Raw genomic sequence first — 27,294 nt, 5'->3', positions numbered from 1 at the left:
TTCAGAGTTGAGATGAAGCAGAGATGAATCAAAAACGTATAAAATCATGTATACTCACAGAATAACCCTCAGAAAACTGGAAATTTGCTGCTGCCCTCTCTTCTGCAGTTGGGCTCAAGGGTTTGGGGTCAGACATTGACCTTTGTATGACCTTGGGTGCCCTAGGACTTGTTGGTGGACCTTTGGATAGATCTGTGACAGAGCGTATTCTCTGTGGGCTTGTGTCTCCCAGGGATTTCTCATAGGACAAATACTCAAGGGATTTGCTAGGGGATACACAAGGGGAAATCGGAGAGTACAGAACTTTTGGGGATTTGGGAGGACCTGACACAACCTGGAGAGTGGAGGCATCTGCTTTGAGGTGAGGGGACTGGCTTATATCAAGTGGAGTGGGGCGTCTCTTTGGAGAGGAAGTTCTATCAGAGTCAGGATAATCTACTCTAGCATCTACCTGCACAGAGTGTCCCCTTAGTGTTCCAGAGGAATCTGTTTGTACAGAGATTTCAGTAAGGGCCTGAACTGAAACAGCTCCTCTTTCGCCTATGCCATTTTTACCACCACGTGGTCTACTGCGCCTGCCTCGAGTAGGAACTTCCCAATCATCCTGGTCTTCATCATCTGTCTGTACACAGCTGTCAACACTTTTCTTTGTACTTTTCTTCTTCCTTCCTGCAGTGTAGGCCTTTTCAGTGTTATCCTCTTCATCAGTCTGACAGCCACTATCCATCTTTCTTTCTCCCACCACAACAAGAGCCTCTGGCACGACTTCACTTGGATACATTTGCCTGAACTTCTGTTCCTCCAACTGTTGTCTGAGCTGTTCTTGGAGTCTTTGGATCTGCTCTAACTGTTCCTGTTGCTGAGCATAAGTCTCCTTTTGCATCATCAGGTGGGCCTGTCTCTCCTCTTCTTGCTGACATAGTATTTGCTGTTTCATGGCCTGGAGTTCTTCCAGCTCCTTCTGCACAAGAAGCTGTTCCTGCTCACGGAACCGTTGTATCTCATGCCTCTCCCACTCAAGTTCTTCAGCCAAGCGCTGCTGCTTCATCTTCTCTAGCTCAAGAAGCTCACGTTCCATCTGGTACTGTCCATCTCCTGGAACAACAGGTGAAGACAGAGCTTCTAAAGAGGCTGCAATTGCCTCAAGTGAAGCATTTGTGTAGGTGTCCAGTGCTGCCACTGTGGTGACTGTAGAAACTACATCTGAGAAAGGTGTGGAAAGGCCAGCCATTGAAACACCAGTCTCCAGATTTAAGGGTAAGTTGATTTGTTCTTCTGCTGTGGTTATAGCAATGGTTGAAAGAAAGCTGTGTGATCTAGTAAGAGGTTGATTCTGTAGAGTTGACAATGATGGCATAGTATCACTTGTGTGCATGCCTGATAGAGAATTGTAGGATGTGCTGAAGATAGAACCAGGCTGGGTGGTTATGGCATAAGTAGAAGGAACTGGTGCTGCTACAGAAGAATAGACAATGCCATTGGAAGATCTTAGGACACTAGAAATCCCATAGTGGGTTCCAACTGCTGAAGTAATCCTGGCTTGTGTGTACTGTGGAACTGTCATTCCAGTGCACACTCCAGATGATTTGCTTGAATAGTCCACAGCTTCACCTGTTAAAAGTTCATTTTGTTAGATTAAAGCTCAGCACATTAAAATAGTGCAATGGTAACAGCATCAAGGCATCCATGCACCATCCAAGGGATGAAAAATTAAAACAGCAAAAGGTATTGAAAAGCATGCAGCAACATGCAGACACCCCCCCCCTCAAAAAAGAGAGAGCATGCAAAATCTCTTCCCAAAACAAGATAGAGAAAAAACAGGCATACAAAAACATCAGCTGGGAATAAGTAGAGGTAACTCAAAATGAAATTGAGAAGAAAGATCTTCAATGTCGTACTGACCTGTCACTAACATTTTTCCAGATGTCAGGTCTACAGCACCATCAATGGCCTCCTTGTAATCAAAGCTATGCTTACTTTTATATAGGAAGAGACCAGCCTCTGCCAAGTTTGTGTCAGACATAGAGGGTTTAATGCCACCGAGACCTCTCATACCATAAGGAGTACGATCGTATTGATAATGGTCATCTCTGTAGCCAAAACGATCCTCTGGTAAAGGAGCTGAAGGCTGCTGAGTTGTACAGCTACTTGCAAAAGGAAGCTTGTAGACTACATCACAGCAGACTGCTCTTCTTCCAGCAGTAAGATCAACTGGTTTTCCATCTTCCTCTGTAATTACAGCAGTGACCACCTCTGTAGTGGATCCATTCATTGCAACCATGGTCTGTGCAGGTTTTACTGTGGTGAGATCAACTGCACCTGATAAGCCTGTTTCTAGGCGAGGAGGTAAAGTTGCACCAATGCTATTGTTTGCAATCGTAGGAGCTATTGTTACAGGAACAGAGTGAGTTTTACCCATTGTGGTAGAGAGATTTATGGGTTTTTCTGGTTGATAATCCACAGGCCTGTAAATAATTTGAGTCACAGGCTCAAAGGATTTTGCTGTTGTAAGTTGGAGTGGCATTGATGTAGACAGAGATGCATCACTACCATAAGCTACAGTGGCTGTGCATGTGAGGATGGTGATGTTGTCAGTAACCACTGAGACTAAGGAAGCATCAGTGCTTAGGTTTACTACAGATGGCTGCACAGCACTTTGCTGACGTCCACCACCATCAATAGCAAGGGACTGTCGTCTTGACTCAGAGGAAGACAGATCCACACCTTTCATGGATGTCTCTACATCTATCTTTGGGGTTCGGAGATCCACAATCTCACCAGGATGGTAGGCATGGCCATTCTGTACTTGAACTGGTTCGGGTTTTGTGTTTTCTTGAACAACAGAGATGCCAGTGGCTCTTAGAATGGGATGTGGAGGGGGTGTTCTTTCATGCACAACAGACACTGTGGTTCTTTGGACTTCAGTGGTAACTACCTGAACACCAGCATTTGGAGTAATTGATTGAGGCTGCGTTGAGGCTGAAATAGCCTCGTATACGTGACTCATGCTAGAAACTACCTTCTCTGGACCACATATTTCTTGACTTTCAATAGATTCAGTAATTCGTGTGAATGCCAAAGGTACTCTTGTTGTTTGTGACTGTGGAGGTGGTTGAGGTGGTGTAGGAGGCAGTTTCTGAGGGGATTCTTGGCTAGGACTTATTGAGGCTTGAGTTGTGATACTTTCTGTAGGTGAACCGGGCTGAGATGGCAAAGTAATAACAACATAAGTGTCACGTAAAACCTTTCCAAACCTGGGTGATGTAGGGGACTTGAGGGGAGATGTGGTTCCCATTCTACTCTCTGCAGAAGGACTCAGATTAAGGACACTGTCTGCACTGCTTGTACTCAGTATGGTAGGTCTTGAAGGGGTGTGGCCTGTAAAAGGTGGCTGAACACCAGCTATGGGTTTAGGAGCTATGGGAGGTTTAATAGTCTCTCCTGGTTTGTGACTAAAGGTTAGGCCTGCAGGGATGGAGGATGGCTTTGGTGGTACAGGAGGAGGAACATGGGGCTTGTAGGCTGGAGCAAGCGGTTGTCTAACTGGTACACTGTCCCCTGTGGTTGGCATGCCAACTGGAGTAGTTCTTGGGGGGACCTGAGGTGGAGTTTTTTTGGGATACACAGAGGGTTTGGGGAGTGTTGGAGGAGGGAGGGGTGGAGGAACTGGGATGTCTGTTTTTTCCAGAGACGAAGCCCTGCGCAGTACTATGGGTTTGGGAGGAACTGGTGGAGCAGTTGATACGACACCAGGTATAGTAGATACTATATATTGCGGTACAGTGGACAAGGGTGATACACTTACAATTACTGGGGCTGACTGTCTTGAAATTACACTAGGAACTGGTGCTGTAACAGAGTCAATTTGAGTAGGGACTGATGACTTGGACAAGTCAACAACACCTGTTTGCTCAATTTCTGCATCTTTCTCTGTGGCATCCAGTGAGTCACTTGATATGACAGGCAATTCTACATCTCTTTGTAGTGACAAATCATCTACAACTGTCTCTGAGACTGATGTTTTCTGGAAAGCCTCATCCACAAGTGGTTGTGGTTCAGTCTTTGTAGCTGAAACTGTAACTTTCTCAGAGTCCTGTGTTTGATCAGAAATGCTCTCTTCGCCAGATTCCTCTTCACCTGATGAACACTGTGTCACTCTCAGATCAGGTATAGGCAGTATTCTTCGTAGGGGTGTTGTGTCAGTTTTCTCAACTTGGGCTACTGTTGACCCTTGTGCCATGCCAGTCAGATCAGGACCTGCTTGAGTTGGACTGGTTCCTGGAGTCAGCACTGCTCTTTGCTTCAGAAGTTCTTCATAGGCTGCCTCTGCATCTAATAATGGTTTTCCATCCTTCCTAGACTGGCCTGTGTTGCTTGATGACATAGTGTCTTTGCTTGAGTCAGTATCGGGTAACACAGTTTCTGGTTTAGAAATATCTTCTTCTGGCTTATTGTATGTTTGCTCCTGTTCTTTAAGCATTATCTCTTTCTTTCTTTGCATCATGTCCTCATAAACCTCATCAGGTGATCTCAGTTTTTTTTTTGGTTTCTCTGACACAAAAAGCTTGTCTGGTTCTTGCTCACAGGATGCATCATCTACAAGAGACTCATACGCATAATCTTCTATCAGCATGCCTCCATAAAGAGATTCTTTACCAGGTGGGGGTTTGTTTCCCTCGTTAGTTGGAGATTTGGCTTTGAGCATTATCTCTTCATATACCTCATCTGCACTTTTTAATGAATGCTTTCCCCTTTCTTTGAACTGATTATCAACATGTTGCTCATCTGTTGGAGAATACAGCGAAACTGAAGTTGGTAACTGATACACTTTTTGGACAGCAACAATCTTCTCTGGGAGTATCTCAAAGCTCTCTGGTTCTGACTCCATGCTTGGGGAGAGGTCTGAGCAGGAAGACCTGCGGATTTCCTCCATCTCTGCTTCCTGTCGTAGCTCTTCTGTGGGAGAAGCATCCTCAATAGGGGAGAGGTTGCTTGGTGGAGTTTTGGGCCTTTCTCTTCTTCTCTGTGCACGTATCTCTTCTTTGTCTTTCTTTGATTTTTTTCCTGTACCCTTTTGCTTCTCCTGTTCTCTCAGAAGCTCCTCCTCTTCTCGCAGCTCCTCTTCCTCTGATGAATCCTCAATGGTAGGAAGCGTCTGACCTGGCTGCCGGTGCTTTGCTTTTCTCTGCTGCTTGCCCTCACCACTAGACCGAACATGACTTGGGCTGCTGCTGTCACTGTCTTCATCAAGAGAAGACAAAGATGTTGGAGATGTTCCTGGGGTAAAACTGGATGCATGTAAACTGGAAGAGCCTTCACCTCTTGACCTGTCATCAGGAGAGTCTGTTAGGCTCTCTAGCTCACCGTCATCTGATGTCTGACGTACAGTTGCTGTACTGTTAAGCTCAATTGTTTTGAAGTGCCGTATGCCAGCTCCACTGTCTACTGAAGGTTGTTCTCCTTTAGCTAGTTCCTCAATTTTAGTTACAGAGATAATACTCTTTTTTTCAGGCTCATCTTCTGGACTGATACTGCTCTTTTTGAGTAGACGTCTGGCCTTGCCTGATTCACTTTTGTCCTTAACACCTTTTTGTGCATTCTGTTCCATTTGCTTCTTCTCTTGATCTTTGATTTTACGTCTGGCAAGGTTTTCTTCATCAGACGGAGATGCATCTTCATCTGCGCTCATCTCTATGATCTGCTTCCTGATAAAATCCTCTTCATCCATTGGACTCTCCATTTCTACTTCCTTATCTCCAAAAGTATTTTTGCTATGTAGTTTAGGTGAAGGTTCTCCCTCACTACTTTCTTCAAAAGAATCACCTTGAATATCAGTTGGAACCAGAAGCTTTTTCCGCTCTTTTTTTGGAGCATCGTTCCTTTGCTCTTTAGTTTCTTCATGTTGGTCATCCTCCGAGCTGGGTGATACTGGAGACATTGGCAACACCTCCAGTCGACGCTTGACCTTTGGAGTTTCAGTTTGTGATTCCTCTTTAGATGATGTCTGAGCCTCTAGGATTTGAAGGACAGTACTTTCCAACTTGGCCAGGTCTGAAGGACTCGTGGGGCTGCTTTCTCTATCTTTCTCGCTAGGCTCCTTCAGTAGCTCATAGTCTTTTATTGAGACAGCAGCCTCTTCTTTTTTCTACAAAACAGAAAATTAATTAGAATTTGAGCTGTTTTCAAGGCATAATAAAAACAAATTTTATTAAAAAGGAGAAATGAAAAATAACTACATTAAAATAAACTTTGGGGTACTATCTAGACACTGATCCTACAATATGTACAAGAAATACCTCTACAGCTACATGTACAGTTACCTCTCCAGATTCATCAATTTTAATAGGCTTTATCAATGGCTGTAGCACATCATCCTGTTTCTCTTGTGCTTCAGAAGCCAACTTCCCCTCCTCTGATTTGTTTCTTTCCTGTTGGCTAAATGTAGAGGATAGGGAGGCTAGTTCTACATCATGTTCTAGACTATGGGGCACACATTCAGCTGTAAATTCAAGTTTAGTTTTTTTGGTAATATCCTGGTCAGTTACAACCAGTGCTTTTTCCATCAGCTCCTCACTGGGTAATTTATCTTTCTCTCTAGATAAGGTAAATGTTACAGCAGGGGTTTGGGCTTGTTGTGTAGACTGCATCTCTTCAGACTTAATTTCAATTACTGCTTTTATGTCTTCCTTCTTACTAAACACAGGGGATGAGATGACTATTTGCTGGTCAGTAAGACCCTTTGGTATGGCAGACTGTTCTAGAGCCTTTTCAGTCATAGAGTCTGGAATTTGCCCATTATCCTTCTGTTCTGGCAATACTCTTTCTACCACCTCAGTTACAGAAGGAGTTTGGGTTTGTTGTGTAGACTGCATTTCTTCAGGCTTAATCTCAATTACTGCTTGTGCATCTTCACTCTTACTAACCACAGGGGATGAGGGGAGTTCTTTTTTTTGGTCAGTAAGACCACTTGATATGGCAGACTGTTCTAGAGCCTTTTCAGTCATAGGGTCTGGAATTTGCTCATTATTCTTCTGTTCTGGCAATACTCTTTCTACCACCTCAGTTACAGAATGAGTTTGGGTTTGTTGTGTAGACTGCATCTCTTCAGGCTTAAACTCAATTACTGCTTGTGCATCTTCACTCGTACTAACCACAGGGGATGAGGGGAGTTCTTTTTTTTGGTCAGTAAGACCACTTGATATGACAGACTGTTCTAGAGCCTTTTCAGTCATAGGGTCTGGAATTTGCCCATTATCCTTCTGTTCTGGCAATACTCTTTCTACCACCTCAATTACAGAAGGAATTTGGGTTTGTTGTGTAGACTGCATCTCATCAGGCTTAATCTCAATTACTGCTTGTGCATCTTCACTCTTACTAACCACGTGGGATGAGGGGACTTCTTTTTTTTGGTCAGTAAGACCACTTGATATGGAAGACTGTTCTAAAGCCTGTTCTAGAGGGTATGGAATCTGCTTAATTTCCTTCTGTTCAGGCAATAATTGTTCTACCATCTCTGAAACATTTTTATTATTATTAACAGAGGACAGTTCATCTCTAATGACTATACATTCTTTCTTATTCTCTGTAATAACAGCATCTGACTCTGGTTTTTCCTCATAGACTTTATCTCTGTCTGATGTTTTTTTGTCTGGTTTGGGATCAGCCTCTTGAGAGGCTGGAGAGCATATATCCCCCATCCTTTTCTCTTCTCTGTTTGTATCTGGACTAATACCTTGTTCAGAGAAAGTGCTTTCAGGATCAAATTCAGAAATGTTGTTGTCACAAACAGTCTTGATAGTGACTTTCTGTTCTGCATTCTTGGACATCTCTAAATCTCCACCTGCTTGATCTGGCATACATTTTTCCAGCTTTGTTTTATCTGTGCTCATCTGTTCCTTTTCCAGTAGCTTATCCTCTTTTTCTGCAAATAGCTCTTTATTGCACTGCTCCTTTGCCAATATTTTTTCTGTGAAGTTGATCTCAGTAACTGGAGATGGTGAGGGGATATCTAACTGTATCTGTGATGTGTCCTCTACCTCTATCTTATCTTCTATTAGACTTTTTTCAGAGATCTCATCATTTTTATTTACAGAAATATAATTTTCCATAAGACTAGAATCTTTGCTAGTGACTTCTGACTTCTTGAATGGGTCTTTCATCTCTTGCATTTGTACAATAAGCTCTTCTGTATCACATACATTTAAATTGTTTTGGGGGGTTAACTCTGTATGGTCTTTAAACTGCTCTGCTGTTAATTTGTTTGCTAAATTGGCCTCCTCTATGAACACATTTTCCATATTTTTAAGTTGATCTGCTTTATTTTTCAGCTCTGTAGATTCTTCTTGATTGGTAAAATTATGGGATAGGTGATCATCACTGCACTCAATCCTTGGTGCCTCAATTTGTACAGAGGCCTCAGGTTTCCTCTCTGGCACATTCCCTATGCTACTCTGATCAGGATCAGTAGTTGCTGTTTCGATAGAGCTTTCCTTAACAGACATGTTATCTACAGCATCTACATCTAAGGGTAGTGTGAGCTCTTCAGATTGTTTCTCTCGAGTCTGACTGTGTGGTTCCTTGCTTATAGGAGAGCATGCATTGGGCTCTGTCATTTCAGTCTGTGGGGCTGTCTCTGATGTCTCAGTGGATTGTGTCTCTATTTCTTTCTCTGGAATAGCTTCCATGTCACTAATCGGAAGGGTCTGAGTAACATTATTAAATATAGGGACTTCCTGACTGTTTTCAGGCTCCGTTTCAACTCTGTTAGCATATTCTGGCTCTTGGACCTGGCACTGTTCTGGCTCACTTTTCTCTGCTTTCTGTACCTCTGCAGGGGCCTCAATTTGTTGTACAGTTTCAGCCTGTTCTACATTTGCCCCTTTAACATCTGCAGTCTCTTCTGAAACATAATGTAAGGGAGGGGCATCTTCCCTAACTATTTGCTCAGGTGGAGTTGTTATGCCCTCTGCATTTTCAGTCAGGGTGCCAGGAGCTTGTTTTTTGCTCTCTTCTGGTACTACCTGTGTACTCTTCGGTATTGGCTCTGCTGTAACCCCTTGTTCTGTCTCTGTATTTTTGACATCTTTAGCATCAACTTTGGCTGAGACTGGCTCAGACTTGTCATCCAGGGCCTGAGTAATGCTGGGCATCCGTGTTAGCCCTTTGGCAGGGGTGGCAGTGGGGGCAGGAGAGGAAGGCGTGGAGGATACGGCACGGGCTGGGGAGGAGGGAGGGGTGGGTTCATGTTTGGCTGGTAGCTTGGATGGAGAAGGTGGAGGTGGCATATCCCCAAGTTGCCCAGAGAGAGCCCTTTGTGTCTGGCAGTTTAGGCAGAGCCATTCTTTCTGTAAAAAAAAGAAGGAATAACAGCATATTTGAGATGAAGTATTGAAGATGAACTGCTATATCCATCCTCTGATTCAGTGATTTTTCCATGTTGAACAACACAGTTAACTAATAAACCTCTAATGCTACAGCAGAAGGATAACTCATTCTATTTCTGGAGTGCTTTTTAAATTTATGTAACTTAAGAGATTATTCATTTATTATTAATAGTAATGGGATGAAGCTTTATCAGCTCAATGTCAGAAAAAACTTGTTCAGCAAAAAACTGCACCTCAACTACAGTTTAAAGATGCCAATGAATGTGTGAGGTGAACACATATACATTTGTACGTGTGGAGGTGGGTGTATTTGTCTTTCTGTTTAGGCAAATGCCCATTGATATTGTGGAGTAAAACAAGCTAAAAGATTAAGCAGGTTTAGGCAGTGCTGTGGGGATATATGGTAATTCTCCAATTTAGGATTGACAAAGTTGATGTTTCTGATGGAAAAGATTTACAGTAAATGTGTCTATTTGAAGCTAATTAAATCTTCCACAAAACACATTTGAAAATGCAATAAAGGAAATGCGGTCTATAGTTGTTTGTGGAAACTATCATCCTTTCACCTTAATTTACTTTGAGAGACCACATGGGAAAAAATTCCATCCCCACTTAAGCCATGACTGTGTTTTGAACACAGCTCAATTAAAACTAAACAACTGTTTATAATGGCTGTTTCCCCTAAATGATTGCAGCCCACAGGAATTTATTTAGAAAGATTTCAAAGATATATTTTCTAAAGAAAAACACTGAACCTTGTGACATCAAGAAGAGCACTCCTTAACACTGGATGCACCACAAATGGTAACGTCAGAGATGAATATTACATGTTCGTGGGGGATGTAGATGCCACATGCAGGCAGTCCTCTCATGAGGAATCATGCCCCACTGGCTGACGTAAATCCAGAGCGATGTATGTTAGGCTTCAGTGCTGAGGCATGCTTAGCTACGTTGTGGTGCTTCAATGGCTTAGCTGCAGGGTTTAGTCTAATTCTAGAGGAGGTCTGGGATCCCTGTGCCATGCGAGGGCAAAGACACTCTGAGAAAAGGATATTTCATTCCACACACAATGGGTTGTATGGCAAGGCTTAATACTGTATGTTGTCATGTACAAAGACAGTTCAAGGACAAAAACACAATCCTAATGAAACCATATAAGATGATAGATAGATGTGATTGTAACTTGTATTTCAGCATTATGTGGTAAGGTACATCAGAAGAGAAGGAAATATTATTCTTATCCTATCTAAGGAAACATGCCCAACAATTAAAGAGCAAGGAGATGGAATGTTAAGTTCATTTTTATTATTTTTTTTTTTTTTACTTCTGATGTTGAAGGGTTTAAAATTGTGAAGAAAACAAACCAAACATTTTTTTCAAAGACTTTCAAACAGTCAGGTCAGCACTGCATTAATATGCCCTGAATCGCATCATTGCCAGTCATAAAAATTATGAGCAAAAACAGATGTCTGCTCTCGCTTCTAATGCAGCATGAAAATAAAACATGGACTTGAAAATTAAAAAAAAGTTGCACTCAACTCCTTTTCATGTAATTTATCAGCAACAAAGCAATCTGCCCATGTGCCAAATAAATTACAAATTACAGATCAGATGGAGGCAATGTACTGTAGACGGAACGGAAACACATCTGTTTGACTTGCAGGTCACAGACTTCAATTATGAAACATCAATTTTGAGTCATTTTGTTTAATCTCTGGCCACTAAACACCTCTGCATGATCTGGCTAGCATACTCATCATGCCTCACAAACTGAGGCATTAAATCCAGCAGCCTTAGAGGTGAAGAGAATGTGACTGATGCAAAATAATGAGAGCTCAGGCAGTCACATGATTTGTGGCTTGGGCTGAAAACGCTGCTTGTCTCCTCACCACTCATTCTTTCATATTTGCTGAGTTTGTAGACAGGGATATCAGACACAGCTAAATGAAGTTTTTATGAGGATCTATATAATATATTTCAGAGCTTTAGAGCACCTCAGGCTGCTGATAAGGGATTGTGTCTCAGATTTATTACAGATTATTTGAAAGGGATATTTACCACACTGGATGTACAGCAGATAAAAATGGGTATGGAAGAAAAATGCATGTTAATGCAATTGCAAATCATAATTTTATAATTTTTTAAAAAGTGTAATTATATCCCATGAAGTTTGAATAAAAAAATACAATCACAGCACAGACCAACTTGATAAAATAACTACTACAACAGAGCAGAATTCATGAAAATGAAAATTTTAAAAAGTACAGTAAGAAAAAAAAAAAACATCCTATCCTTTCGAAGAAATCCATCTCTCTTTTGTAATGTGATGCCACTTCAACAGGGATTTTAGCTGCTTAATTACAAAAGCTGCAAAAAAGGTTTTCCCACATCAAATTAGGCTATTCCTTCTATGGCACAAGAAACCTGACTAATTCAAGAAAACTGTGCTTGAAAATCCTTATCCAGTGAGCACAAGAGAGGTGGGTGTGCTCACTCTCAAAGCCAGAATTTGTGTATGTGTGAAATCCGTCAATAAAGGTGTGAAACAGAGCTAAATTTACTAAAAGCCAAAAGAGTACGACAAGCTTATTTTGCTAATGTAATACACTCCCTTACAAAATGTAGCATGTCAATTATAGAGTCTGTCAAAAATTGTTCTTTACAGTTATTTTTTACAACTGTAAAAGAATATTAAAGTAATACCCTCAGTATACTGTAAGCATATAATCAGTATAAAATGCTTACCAAATCTGTCAATTTAAATGATTTTTTGATGCCAGTGGCCCAAATACAAATTTACCACAGTTTTACTGCCGTGACAATAACAGCGTTTTGGTGAAATCAGTGGTTACCATGTAGAATTATTTAAATGATCAGTTATCAGTACACAGTACACACAAAACATAGATACTCCAGTTGTACTGTAAATATATCTAGACTGGGATAAACGGAATTAGCCTTTCTTAATTTATATATTTTTTAATGTGACCAAATTAAGTATTCAAGTCAATTTGTTTGTACTTCTGTTGTACACACAGAAAAAGCAAACAGATATGAAGTCATATTTTCTCAATAACCTTTCCACACACTTCCTCCTCCAAAGTCTAATATCATTCACCGCCTCCTCTCTCACTCTCAACTCTTTCTTTCTCTCCTCCTCTCACATCCGCTACCCCTCTTCCTCTCCTTATTAGCTACAGTAGGTCTGTGTGTGAGGTTCATACTTCCTGTTAGACTCTGTGTTGGCATCATACTGATTTCTTGGTGCTGTCTTCATGGGTAAACTGTGCCAGTTAACAAGCGTAGCGTCAGTTCTGGCAGGTCATGTTAGTCAAGCTCGCATCAGCTGACGCCTATTACTGTATACATATATAAGCTTCTTCAGTATTATCAGCAATTATGGTGTTTCTCAGGAGCTAATTACCCTCCTCCATCCCCAGCTCCCCCTCTCCTCCAGTCAGTATGGCATTCTGATTCCCCCTGAATCAGAATAAATTCTTGAATCATGTTGTACTTTAAAATCTTGAATTAATGATATCTGCATACATTCATGTTGGTTCTGTTCTGTTTACCCTAAGGGGGGTTACTGCTGCTTTCCCTGCTCTTATCCATGCTAGGCTGCATGTATGCGCAGGGAGTTCTCGCCCAGAACGGAACCATACCGCCAATCCAAACTGTATGCTAATTGTCAATCGTATTTGACGATAGTGGTCCTGACAGAAATGATTATACTAAGCATCTGATGTATATTGAGACTAACACCTTAACACATATTAAAATAAAATAAATAAAAGACACAGTCTAGATAGTCTTGCATAGCAAGACCTTCAGACTGACGGCTGCAGGTCTGGACTTCATCGCTGCTTTTATTGGCCAAGGGGCCATCAAATACCCCTTTTCCACCAAAAAAGAACTGGTTCGGAACTGGTGCTGGTTCAAAGTTGGTTCAACTTGCGAACCTTCTCAGAACCTGTTTGTTTTTCCACTGACTAGAGAGCCCAGCGAACGACGTCGTCACGTCACTGTGTACGTTGCCATACGTCTTCGCTTTCGCCAACTTCAAGCATAACGATTACAATGGCAAAAATAATGACTTTCTTCAAATGTTTCTCCTGGCTTTGCGATCCTATATTGGGGTCAGAAGAAGACGTTTAGAACACATTTGTGCTGCTCGTCTGGATTACTATAGACGGAGGTTACGTTCAAGAAGAAGTTCAACAATAACCCCGCCCCCAGCCCCCGACGTAAGCATGACGAGGTAAAAGAACGGTTCTAGTCCAGCAAAGAGTTGGTGCTGCTTTGGAACCAATTTTCCTGGCCGAGAACCGGTTCTTTAGCTGTCGAAACACAAAGAACTGGTTCGCGAGTAGGCACCAGCTCCGAACCGGCACCAGCACTGCCTTGGTGGAAAAGGGGTAAAAGTGGACACTCACTGACACTTAAAAGCAACCAATCACAGTTTTGTTCAGCATCATGTTTAGAGGCGTGAAAATATAATGTCGATCTCCTTACAATAACAGACCTGGGTGTAAAACCAAAGACTTATTTATATAGAAAGATGGTTCACTCCTATTACTTATGAATGGGAGAAACTGCAATGCGCAATCTGGCGGAATACATCCCGCCTTCTAAGTAAAAGAGCCAATTGCTGATTGGTAAAGTCATTGCATCACTGCAGCTGCCGTTAGAAGAAACCTGAAACTCGCGCTTAGGACTGGACATGCGCATTGGCTGGTCTAGCCTGAAAACTAAGCTTTTTTTAACGCTATTAGAGCATTAGAAACAACATTTGACAGTTCAAGTCAGATTTTGTTGCTGATTTGAAATATGTTATTTAATTGCGAGTTCGGCAAGCAGTTTTTGAGATTTCAGGATTCCCCCATTAAAATAGATAGCAGGACATGGTCTTGGATGTCCGAAAAAGCTGCCTAGAGGCGTTGCAAATATGCCCACAGAGTGAACAGACTTTTCTTGAAAGGGACTTTGGTAAAACTCTTGGACATATTTAAAAAAACAAGTCTATGCTGCGAACTTCACATACTTTTGAAAATCCATCATTTAGTTGATCCTGATAAGAGCTCATTGTCACAGTTGTGAACATGACGGCTTTCTTCCTCCATGAGGGGGTTTGGCATCACAACGGCTTTGTTTCCAGGCAGATCGTTATAGAACGCGACATGCGTCTCTCTGAAATTCAATAGAATTCAACAAATCAGATGATGACTTCGAAACTCCTGAAGTGCTTCCAATTTTGAGTGACTTATGCATCAGATGTTCAGCCACCGGTCCGTGGGCGTGACGTCTGAGGTTGAGACTACACAGCATGATAGATGAAACATAAATGTATTTCTCAATGGCGAGATTGCTGTCTTTGTACACCAAGAGCTTGGTTTAATGGACAGAGTGCCTAGTGGCTGTCTCTCCGCCATGCAAGCACACACAAAACACCTTCACATCTAAAAATACGACTGCTTTCAAACCTTCAGGGAGAGGATGGCACGTGGTGGACACTGCAGGAATGTATCTGGCCTAAAACGAGCCTTTCAAGCTCAAAGGAAAACACACACAGTCACATACACAGCAATAAAAACTTGCTGCCACAAAGAGGACCATCTCCCATAATGCTCTGTAGTCATTCTTGGTTCTGCCTCTACCACTCTTTTGCCACTCTGGCTATTTTTGCCTTAATGTATTGAGAGGCAAAGCTTTGTCTGTGAGACAGACAGACAAGTGGAATAACGGACAAATAGATAGGACTGAGAAAACATGCAATTTAAGTCACACAGTATGATTAAACCAAGAATAAATAATTAATATCTGAAACACCAGATAAAAATGAAGAGAACAAATATTTGGTCCCTCAGTGACAGGCCATTACTCGGACATTCATGAGGACAAATCGTCCTGTAGATTAAAAGACCCAGAGTTTCTGCTAGAAATGCATGCTAGAAATCAGAAGATAGCTAAAGATAAACAAAGCAAACATCATAATCAAACAGACAAGCGGACAGATCTCCATGGTGATGGAAGGCACACAGACACACACGTCTGTGCACATTATATAAAGTGATCAAATAGACAGATAGGGAGAAGGCGCTGTAGCTATGGGAACAGAACAAGCAGACAGAGGAAGGCTCAATATGAAGTCTTTCAAGGCAAGATGTTAACATTGTTAAAATAGTCCAAGTGTCTATTGTGGCTTAGCCTTAAGTTTATCAAGCGACAAGAATACTTTTTGTCCGCAGAAACACAAAAATAACGACTTTGTTCAACTATTCATTTTCTTCTATGTGGGCCTCTGACGTGAGTTCACGAGACCGCCACGACGCATGCGCGAGAACTGAGAAGATGACGCAGATGGGTCTCGATGTAGTGTTTAAAATGGTTCCTAAGTGTGCATTTCCTGGATGTCCGAATCGTGAGTAACCAACGAGAAAACGTAAAAGTGCCTTACCAATGTTGCAAAATGAATGGCTTACCTTTCACACTTTCTCATCAAACAACATGGAACAACATGAGGGTGAGTAATTACTGACAGAATTTTCATTTTGGGGTTAACTAACCCTTTAAGATGCATTTTGGTCGATCAGATCACAAGTAGACGAGGTGTTTTAACACATACCTGTTTACACCTGGTGTTTTAATTTTGTCCACTTTCAATAACTTCTGTCCTGATTTCTTCGAGGGGAGGGTCTATGGTAAATGTATGTTTTATTTTTAGATATTTTGATCTAATGGACAAAATAAGCTTGTGCAATTTACATACTGTATGAAGGCACCCAGAGACAACAGAAAAACACACGGAGAGCATCAGCCTTCGATTCTGCTCTGATAGACGCAAGACCACGCCGAACACTGTGAGTGTGTGTTAGAAATCAGGTATGGTGAAAGAACATTGTGCTTGGTATGTTTTTCGTCTTCAAACCAAATTTGCGTCTTCAGCCAACGAAGTTAAAATTACGTCTGGCTAGCGCACTTCCCATAATGTTTGTGCGTTAGTTCAGCAGGTGGAGAGTAGGTGAGCGTTTACACTACGAAAGCAATCCGGTCAAATGTGAACTAAAAAAAATGCACAAATTTAAGATTTTAAGATGTGTAGTGGCAATATTATTCTCTGCTGAAACTTAAACGCATCCTTTTTATCAAGCCTGATTCAAATCAGGTCAAATGCAGAATGCAATCACGCCTGCTCTACAGCTATAGAGAGACAGCACAATAGCATAAAGCAGTTCTGGCTGTTGGATGCTCAGATTCAGGGAGGTGGTGGATTATGTAAAACTGGAGTTCTGCTCTGAGGTAGGCCAGGCAGTGCTGTATCTGACCCCAGGGTGGAAATACTGAGGAAGGGGAGTCAGCTAAATCTTTTAGGCGGGTGGAGAGGGAGGTGGATGGGTCACAGTAAGCGTGAGCGCGTGGGAGCCCTGGAGGATAGAGGCATGGCAAAACCAGAGACAAGATCTTACACAATCTGCGACAAACAACATGCACTTGATTTTAATGTTACACAGGGCTGTTTGTGACTGTATGCATGGAATGAATGGGTTATCTTTGAGGTGGGGGCTCACTGTGAGAAGGGACGATACATCAGGTGGCTGGCAACTGACTCAAAGCCTAAGGCAGATGGCCAACCAAAAAAAAAAAACACACCCAAGAGTGTGAAATCTAATCCCTGGTCCAGTTCTCTGTTGGACTGTTGTGAAACTGTCAACACTGTGCTACATGGAAAAAGCATCACACCTGATTTGTCCAATAATACCTACGTCATTAGCCATAAAAGGACAATTTTATATAGCTCATTAGCTAACAGGACATGTGCAACTAAGCACAGATCTGCCAATTACGAGTTTGGGTGACTAAACACACTGATATATAATATTTAGTCTAGACTCTAGACAACATAATACTGTATATATACTGTAAGTGGGTACACCCAGGTTAAATACCATTAAGTTAAGAGTATTTCAGATTCAAAACAAGTTAAGCTAAATTGAAAGCATTTGTAGTATAATGTTGGTTTCCACAAAAATTAATTGAGATGTCTTTAAAACAAAAGGGGGGGGGGGGGGGGGTTGAGGATTTAAAATCCCAAAAAGAAAATATTTTTTAGAAGCACTTACATTAATTCTTCTGTATTATTTCACCTACAAATTGTTCTTATCATTTTATCACTGTTATAGGGTTTGAGGTGTGTAAAGTTGTAAAACTGGACACAGTAAAGCTTTTTTTCACTAAATTATGTTAAGATACATATTGTTTCCATTGGTATTGCAACAGTCAGTATTTTAATGTCAATGGATTGACCACATTTACTTCCACTGTGCATCATCATGACCCAGAATATTCGCTTTTTTGAAGAAAAGAACAGACAAATCAAAAATTAAAAAGGTAACATTTCCAACCTTCTTCAAAACAACCAGCAAGAAATGCCAAGAATGAGAATGAAGAAAGAAGAGAGATGAGATGGGAGTTATTGGAGATTCTAATGCAAGTCATATAAATCTATAGAGGAGGGTGGAATGAGGCAGAGGAGCAGCACCACAAGGAATTCCAGTCACATGAATAAGTGAAAAGCCAGATGAAGAAGGTGTGTTGCCATTGGAGAGACAGAGGAAAGAGAAATAATGAACAAAAACAGAGATAATCTTTGAAGGTCAAAGTCTGTCATATTAAAATCTTGTACATATTGAGAGATTTTAAAATATGGCCCTTAAGTGGCCTTCAGAAAAAACTCAATTGTTGCCCTTTAAATCCTGTTAGCAAAAACAGATTACTACACACACTTGCACATAAACTCTCATATGCACACGCCCCAACGTTGTCACAGTAGCAAAAGTAGTGTTGAAACCTCGGAAGAGAGAGAGACTAAATCTAATTTCAAGTGAGGATGTTACTCAAATGGAAGCACTTCAGCACTGATCCTGATAAAGCAATTTTCTACAGCCTTGAGCCGTTTTGATCAGGACAATCTGGCGAATAAACAACACACAGCACAGGCATGTAGTCACACCAATTAATGTCTACAATAATAAGGCCAGTCTACAGATAAAAATGACAGGACTGTCTTTGCTTTTTAGTTCTGGTCTCAGCTAAACTGGGATCAGTGTTGTCAGCCATCTTGGTAGGGTACTCTTGACGGAATAATGATGAGTGAAGTCATTAGCTGTACCATGTGAGGTGGAACCGGACGCACATGCTCTGGCTAATCTGTTTGGAAAACCTGAAATAGTCTCACGGGATTACAGAGAGCTTGAGCAACCTGGTGTGCAGATCCACTATCAAACACACAGGGTGGTTTACACGTGAGAGCCATCAAATGCCGTGGTGCACAGGTCAGAGCATGTCAGTTTAGCATAACCTATTCATACGGACAGAGGAACACGTGAATTTCCTTGGAGGAATGTTATGATTTGTTGAAATATGCTCACACACTTAGAATACTAATTATAGTTGTTTTATTTGAGTAAAATTTTGTAATTAAAATTTAATTTTAGAGTATAATTAAATGAATAATGAATATAATAACAACAACAAAATGTACCAGAATATACCTGATAAGCCTTATTATGCAACAATTGATTTGGTTACCAGATCAATTTAGTGGCTTCTTTCCATTTGGAAAAGTTGGTATGTCAGATAGTTTGTGTTCATTTAAAGAAATAATTTAAGTGTAGAAATGCCTTCAATAAGACAAAAAAAGCATTGTGAGATTTGATACATGTATGCAGCTCGAGGAAGACAACTTTGTGTCCCTTAGGAGACAATTATTAGCTTCGAGTCACACAAGCAGTTACCCTCAACGGACAGACTGATGTTGACACACTGATGTGAACACACTGTGTGCAAGTGTTATTCTACACAATCAAATCACAAAGAGACTAAGCAGTTTTTTTTTACTTTACCAGGTCTGGGATATATTTCATATATTTCCAGGCATTCAATGACTGTGGGAACCCTGTAATTAGCTACTGTAATCAGCTACTGCATAACATAATTCAGTAGTTAACTTTATAATATATAGTAGCTAATTATAGAAACCATTAATCAACAAAAGTCCCAGAGGTCTAGATCCTTCATCTAGGCAACTGATGTTAACATAATGGAAGATAAAGTGGTGAACTATCCCTTTAAATTATTCCCCTTGCTCATTAAAAAAAAAAAAAAATAATAATAATTCCAGTGTAGTAAATACAGAAAGTGATTAACAAATAAGTTGCAGATTTTTACCTCCCAACTATGTTAAAAATAAAAAGCAAAGGCTAATTTCCAAACAGGAAGCGAGTTGGTGAGTCATCTGAGATGGGATCAGACTATGACTCCCCTTGTCCTTAGTGCACACACATTCCTAAACAAATTCACTCAAAGAGGCTCAGAACGCATTTGATTACACAGTCAAGCTTTTTAACTGTAGCTCACCCAAACCCATTTTAAAGCACACCTCTGATCACCAGAGGTGATCTAAAAATGAGTTAGCTGTTAGCTTTGATGCTGTCTACATGCCAATTTACTTCATGAAGTTGACAAATATCCCACTTTAGTACATTTACACACTTTCTCTCTCAGACTTCAAAATCAAATGACCAAAAAAACTGACGACTCATCTCGTTCAGAGGCACATACGGCAAATTCTTGTCCAATAAAATGCCCTCTAGAATCAGAATGTCCCGTCCTCCTAAATTATAAATACCACCTGCCAACGGCAAGCAAAATAAAGTAGCAAAAGTACTCTTTTGGTGTCGTAGGCTGTGACGAAAAACTAAAAGCTCCTACCAGCTAAAAACAGAACAATCCCTTTGAGGTGTTCCACCCCAACTTCCTGTTTCAATAGGAAATAACTTTAACTCAAACACTTTAACAAGGAGTTGCAGCAGAACTCTTACCTCTGAGAGATGTGGAGTAGGGTTAAATCCACACAGGTTGCACACAGTCTTCTGGCACTCTGTACACATGCTGTAGTTGGGCGATTCTCCTGATCCTACATTCAGCTTCACTTTGCAAAGTGGACAGCAGGACTGGGTGTCAGAGCCTGAATCTTGAACTGGAGGCTCCTCTACTTCTTTAGATTTTGGAGGTGATGTATCCGCTGATGCTTTTCCTTCAGCAGTTGGTTTTGGAGATACTGGGTCTTTGGAATAAGCAGGTGGCGTGTCGGGAGGTGAATCTGAGCCTGAGTCAGGGAGGGATCCAGGAGGAGAGTCTACGTCGGACCCAATGGGAGAATCAGGGGGCGATCCCATAGGAGATTCGGGGGGAGACTTTGATTCCTCCCCAGAGATGAGATTGGTGGCAGAGCTTAGGAAGGATGAGCCAAAACCAAACATCTTTCCAGAAACACTCTCGGCAGCCTGAGGAGTTGCTGCCGGAGGCTTTGCTGAGTCAGTGAGCCCACTGAACCCGCTGAAAAGTTTTCCAGTGACCGACTCGCTAGCCTGAGCTGCGGAGCCAGCCTGAGGTTTGGATGACCCACCAAAACCACTAAAGAGTTTCCCTGTGACAGACTCTGTAGCCTGGGCGCCTGCAGACGGTTTTGTCACCTCTGTCAAACCTCCAAGACCAAATCCCCCAAAAAAGCCCCCTCCATCCTGTTTCGGGGTAGTTTTTGCTGGAGAAGGCTGGGGACTACCTTTTGGGCTCTGTGAAGGTTTTTGAAGAGGAGGAGGCAGCCCACGTTTGGCCCCTAGTTGATCAGGGTGAGGTCCCTGATGTGGTCCTGGTTTTGGTGTTGCTGGAGGTGTACTTCCTTTCCCTGTATCAGCAATACTCTGTTGTTTAGTCAGCATTGGGGGCTTCTTCCCTGGCTCATCCTTTGAGGGAGACCCAGAAGGTGGCTCTATCCTTTGTGGGGAAGGAGTTGCTGAGCCCTGCTTGGGTGGCTGTTTCATCATTGGAGGTCCAGGAGGCTCCATTCCCCCCACCGCCCGTTGCATCTGACAGTTCAGACACAGCCATTCCTTACCCTGTGGAAACAAGCAGAGAAAGTCAAGGCACATGAGCACAATATTATTTCTGTTAGAATATTGATTTGCAATTGTTTTCCTCAAGCTCATTGTATATAAAAAAAATAATTTGCAGCGAACTTGCTGTTATTAAAATCTCTTCATACTTATTGGGTTTATTAGTAAACCCTGAAAGCCACAAATTTATGATTTAATTACACTGATTTTATTTCATTTACTTTTATTGTTAGTTTGGTTGAGTCATTTATTGTAATGCACATTTTGAAATCCTTCATACAAAACAAAATACAATAAAAAACAAGAAAAACACTCTATACTTAAAGGGATATTTCACCACTGGAAAGATGAATGTGTATTTAAATTTGGTCATTTATGTAGTAGAAATGTGAAATTATTTTAGAAGTTGGTGCCTTCTAGACTGAGAAAAGCCAGAAAATGTATTTTTGGCTCATGTGGATGAAAGACAACAACTCCCAGAATGCACTTGCTTCGCTGCCCTACGAGGCCACTCCCAAGCCACGCCTACCGGTTACAGAGGGCAGTATCAAAAAAGCATCCAATGATGCAAAATGACGATTTTTGCCTCATCAGAGTTTTTTTTCAAGACACACAATACAGAAATCTCTCGTCTCAGGGGGGAGGGAAGCACGGTCATTCGAAAATACTACCGGGTTTCTACTGATACAAAGCTTAATGCTAATCGGTGAAGTATCCCTTTAACATTGTGTGACTAATAGTGTTATTCCCTCTTGCCAAATGTATGTATAATCACTGCCTTTATAACTCATGAATTTAGTTTCTAAACACAGTGAAAAACAACTTCCTCCACCTCCTGTCTGGGTGACGCAAGTAACCTTGATAATCTTCCACCTACTGTGCAAATACTTTTCACCTAAACTCAGGATGAGAGGAATTAGTGCAGGGTGACTCTCAAGCAGAACCAAATAAGAGTTATTAAAACAAACCCTGCACAGCTTTAAATAGCAGGTATGAACTGAATTAAGTCTTCAATGAAAGACTGAAAAAAAAAAAAACGAAGCCTTGTATTTTCTGTATAAAAAAATGTCTCATCACATGACATTCCTCTTATCTATATCTGGATAATAATTTAGACCAGTGTAAAATCTATGTCAGTGATGTACTAAGGGGAGCATATTTGTCTCTTACCGCTGAATCTGGTGGACTGAAGCCGCACAGGCTGCACACCTGCTGTTTGCACTGAGTGCAGGTGTTGTAGTTGGGTGGCTGGTCTTTGGCCTTCACATTCAGCTCTGTAGACTTACAAAGAGGACACATCGCTTTCCCCTGAGCAGGCCCAGTTTTAACAGACCCTTCTGATTGAGCCCCCGGCCCAGGTTTGCCCTGCTGTTGAGGTCCACTGGGTTTTCCTGCAACTCCTGTGCCGGGTTTCACAGGCCCTTGTTGCTGCGGGCCTGGTCCTCCAGGTTTGGGTCCTTGCTGTTGAGGTCCCGGTCCTCCAGGTTTGGGTCCTTGCTGTTGAGGTCCTGGTCCTCCAGGTTTAGACCCTTGCTGCGGAGGTCCTGGTCCACCAGGTTTAGGTCCCTGCTGTTGGGCTCCTGTTCCTCCAGGTTTGGAGGAACAGGCTGTTCCTCCTTGCTGTTGAGGTCCTTGTCCACTTGGTTTAGGCCCTTGCTGCTGAGGTCCTGGTCCTCCAGGTTTGGGTCCTTGCTGTTGAGGTCCAGGTCCTCCAGGTTTAGGCCCTTGCTGTTGAGGTCCAGGTCCTCCAGGTTTAGGCCCTTGTTGTTGAGGTCCAGGTCCCCCAGGCCTGGGTCCCTGTTGGGGTCCTTGTGGTTGGGGACCAGGACCTCCAGGCTTGCTTTCAGGCCCCTGTCTTTGCTGAGAAGGTCCCTGTCCTTTAGGGGGACCTTGCTGAGGTGGCTTACCCCCTTGCTGCGGAGGACCCTTCCCCGCTCCACTCTGTGGTCCAGGAGGCTTTCCTTCCTGCTTTGCAGGCTGCTCCTCCTCATCATCACCAAACAAACTAAACTTTGGAATGCTGGCAGAGGAGACAGCAGAAGAGACTGCACTCAGGGGGTTGGCCCCACTCAGGAAGCCAGACGAGAACATGCCGGTTCGTGGTTGTTCTGGGTCTTTAGGCTCCTGCCGGAAACGTGACTCAAGGAGGCTGAGGGAAGAGGGGCTCCGTCCAGGCTTTGGCTTGGGAGGTGGCCCCTCTCCAAATGCATCTACAGTCCGACTCTTACTGAGACCAGCTGAAACTCTGGTGCCACCAGCTTGAGTCTCTGGTGGCCTGTGGAGTGAACATACATAAGGTCAACTTATCATTCATTAGTCTCAAGTACACATATATTTTTCAAAATCTGTGTTGAAAAAAAATGAACAGATATGTGCTTTATATACTTAATAACTATTCTGGATAAATTTCAAAACTACATTTCAAGGGGCATTGCAAATTATTCAGACAATCAATCAATAAAAGCAAAATTTATACAGCAGAAAAATATATATATAATATATATTTTATTATTGATGTCAGTAAATAATGTATTTTATTCCTTCTAATCAGAAAACTGTATACAGCAGAAAAATATATATATAATATATATTTTATTATTGATGTCAGTAAATAATGTAAATTATTCCTTCTAATCAGAAAACTGCAGCAACAAACTACACAAAACTAGTAAAAATAGTAATTGTTTTGCTACAATTTTTAATGTGAAAGAAGAGAATATAAACTTCTAACTAAGGATGCGACTTTCGGGCCACAAAAAAAAGAAAAAAAAAAAGAAAAAAAAGAAGAAGAAGCCAAAAACCCAAATTATATTGTGCCATAAAAATATAAAATGATATTAAAAAATCCAAGATATTCCCAAAGTTACCCAGTGCATTATTAATCAGAATTTTCCCACAATTCCCTTTACATCTGTAAAGGTGTTAAGACATTTTACTCTCAAAATTCTTAAAATATTATACAATATTATACAAGTTGCTCTAGCCTATATGCTAAGTGTACTCGTTTTAGAAACGTATGCTAATATTAATATTAAAATATTTATTTCAAACAAAAACTTATTTAAAAGACATATTTTTCGTTTTTGGCACATTGTCACAATCATTTAATTTCAGTGCATGTCCACTATTAACACAGTGGCTGTTCAGCACAGCAGCCTGAACTGCTGGTTGTTTTCGTGGGCGTTCTTTAACATATATTTGGGTGTTCTGTCATTCATTCACCCAAAGAAGATAATCACGCCACGTCCAAGATGCGTATTGTTTCTGATCGAGTGGCGCTCTTTGCTGTGTGCGTTTCAGCACCAAGGACAGCGAACCAAATATAAAAATCGCTTAAACTGTAACGCGGTCCTTGTTCTCAGGTGTAATACTACCCGCACGCTCCCCAAAAAGCAAAGCGATCAATGACCATGATAGCATTTATTCTTATGGTGCTATATTTAGTCATATTAATATTTATGCACCCCCCTCCCCCCATCCCATTTGCGCTTGGGTAAAAATAACACATTTACACCTAAACAACTTTATAGACATAATTCAATCAGTTTACGAATTAGATCATGTCAAAGAGGATGTCGATCGCGTGCTTTCAAGTGATCGAATTTTCATGGACTTGTGTTATTCTCAGGCAGTGTTTTCCAAACCAGCTCATGACATCACCTACACAGCCCATAGGAAGAAGATGGAGAATGGAGAACGCAACGTCGATCTGGATACACAGAGGACGGATATTTATTAGAGAGGATCATTCATATTTTTCAAGGAAATTTTATTACAAAAAAAAGTGTACCAGTTACCCTGGTGTATCTCATGGACTGAATAAAGCGGTTTAATGAAAACTACATTCATTAAAACACTATGCACATCCACTGTGCACACATACATAGTGACCCACCATATTAACGATGATGATACCAATTATGAAAAAAAAAAAAAACGTTTTGTGCAAAGCGGCGGTAATTTTCTCAATACGTATAGCTGTAAAACAGAAGTGCACCAAGTAGGTATTGAATTGCAATCATATGCACGTCCGAAAATTGGGCTGGAATAAATAGCTCGCTATAAAACGACCGTAAACATGAAGCAAGAGCGTGAATGGGTGTGATCATATTTTGCATCGGTGATGCTGTCGTGATGTGCCAACCTGCAGTGCCTTGATCAAAACACAAGCCCATCATACCCATCAACACAAGCGCTTGGTCACTGGAGGGATGGACATCATCATCATTACGGGCATACATTTATAGACACTTCAACTTGCCTGGACTGCGCTTTGGCCATAGCGGCCACAAGCTGCTTTCTTTCCTCCTCAGACAGATTGCTGAGGTCTGCCTCCACCCCTGCGGGCATCTGAATGAAGCCACCCTTTCCGTCAGGTGCGAGTCCCGCTGGTAATCCAGTGAGCGCCCCTTCACCGCCTTCCAGGCTCGCTTCGTTCCCCATGATCGACCCCCTTTTCCTTTTAATCCCCCTCCCTCCAGCTAATTACGCGGCGATACGGATCTTAATGTACGGAATAAGGCGACAGCGTAGGTATCCGCGGTTGTTTTGGATGCATGGCGTTTTATTTCTCCATTTTATTCGAGGGTCTCTGTGGCGTTAACGCACACCCCGAGAGCGGAGCCTCTCCGTGCGGGTGTAGATCTAGAGTTGTGCGCCTCCCTCCTCCATCCATCCAACGCGCATGTCCCGCCCCTCACAGGTGATCATAAGACGTCGCCGTATGAAAAAAAACGGAATTAAAGGGACAAAGCGCATTAGAATTAACAAATCTTCTCATAATTATCCTCTTTATTTTGCTCTCAAGTCAAGCCTAATTAGCGAACTGATTTGGTGGAGAGCAACTGTAGTAACAAGACGTGGTAACACTTTACATTACATGAAGCATGTTACACAGACCTGTTGACAGATTACATGTCCATACACTTTTTTTTATTAATATATATATATATATGTATATATATATATATATATATATATATATATATATATATATATATATATATATATATATATGGAATACATTTTTTAAAGTGTACTAAGAGCCAAAGGGACAGGCTACAATATATATTGTAGCCTTATTTTAAGTGTCCCTTTGGCTCTTAGTACACTTTAAAAATGTTAAATAAAGTTGAAACAGTGCTTTACCCTATAATTAATATTGTGCAAAAGAGTACTTGCCATAAGATTTAGCCATTCAACCAATGCAAAGATCACACACTCACAAACACATCCATTCACAGTCATCCTGCTCACAGATCTCCTGCTGAATAGGAATCATGAGTCACTGCCTCAATATGTCCATAAGTCATCAATATGTCCTTGGCTCATAGCTTTGCCAATGGCCTGAAAACAGAAGGAGATACTGAAGGAGCTTGTCAGCAGTGACTTTGACAGAGTCAGAGGGAGAATCTACAGGAACACACAGACACAAAATCAAACGACAGATTTAGTAGGCCTATTTTAATTTTGCACTGCATGTTCTATGAATTGAAACCCAGACAGCCCCAGACGTGCAATTTAGAATATACTTATTAGAATAAGTCTGAGCAGCCTTGAGGATTGACAGAAGAAAATCCTGTCTCCATTAGCAACCTTTATTGATTCCCACTTGCGTGCAGAGATGAAGCTGACTGCAGGATCACTCTCACCAGTGTAACCAGATCAACACAGCACTGAACCAATCCTGAACAAAACACTGAAATAAAACATTAGGGTGTTATCCAGGGCTGCATACATCCATTTCCTAAAGTTACAGTTCTTAAACTGTTCACATCAAATACTGCAATTAAGCCTGAAGCAGCAGCAGCCAAATTAAATGCAGAAACACATATGAGTCATTCTGTACTTGTGAAGAGTCCAAAAACAGATCATATTTTACAGGAAGCATCCATTTTCATTGCTCAATCTGATACGGAGATTTGATAACCCTAGAATCACTGCTGAAATTTAAACCAGAT

The 27,294-nt window shown here is 41.5% G+C and overlaps 1 protein-coding gene across 3 annotated transcripts in view; it reads right to left on the bottom strand.

The window, feature by feature from the left end:
- The window catches only part of pcloa (piccolo presynaptic cytomatrix protein a), a 51,058-nt gene extending 24,370 nt beyond the window's left edge, over positions 1 to 26,688 (bottom strand). For all 3 annotated transcript variants that reach the window (XM_081364491.1, XM_081364489.1, XM_081364490.1), the window contains exons 1-6: positions 26,591 to 26,688; positions 22,505 to 23,609; positions 20,261 to 21,337; positions 9,021 to 9,344; positions 1,903 to 6,145; positions 59 to 1,611 (exon numbers count right to left, since the gene is read on the bottom strand). In XM_081364491.1, coding sequence (XP_081220617.1) covers positions 59 to 1,611; positions 1,903 to 6,145; positions 9,021 to 9,344; positions 20,261 to 21,337; positions 22,505 to 23,609; positions 26,591 to 26,646 — 8,358 coding nt within the window. In that variant the 5' untranslated portion in view covers positions 26,647 to 26,688. The remainder of the gene's footprint in view (positions 1 to 58; positions 1,612 to 1,902; positions 6,146 to 9,020; positions 9,345 to 20,260; positions 21,338 to 22,504; positions 23,610 to 26,590) is intronic.
- Positions 26,689 to 27,294: the final 606 nt, after the last annotated feature.

Source organism: Scardinius erythrophthalmus (assembly GCF_964197995.2).
Source record: "Scardinius erythrophthalmus genome assembly, chromosome: 4".
Lineage (NCBI taxonomy): Eukaryota > Metazoa > Chordata > Actinopteri > Cypriniformes > Leuciscidae > Scardinius > Scardinius erythrophthalmus.
The sequence above is the reverse complement of the archived record's forward strand: the minus strand, read 5'-3'. Positions and strand labels throughout refer to the sequence as shown.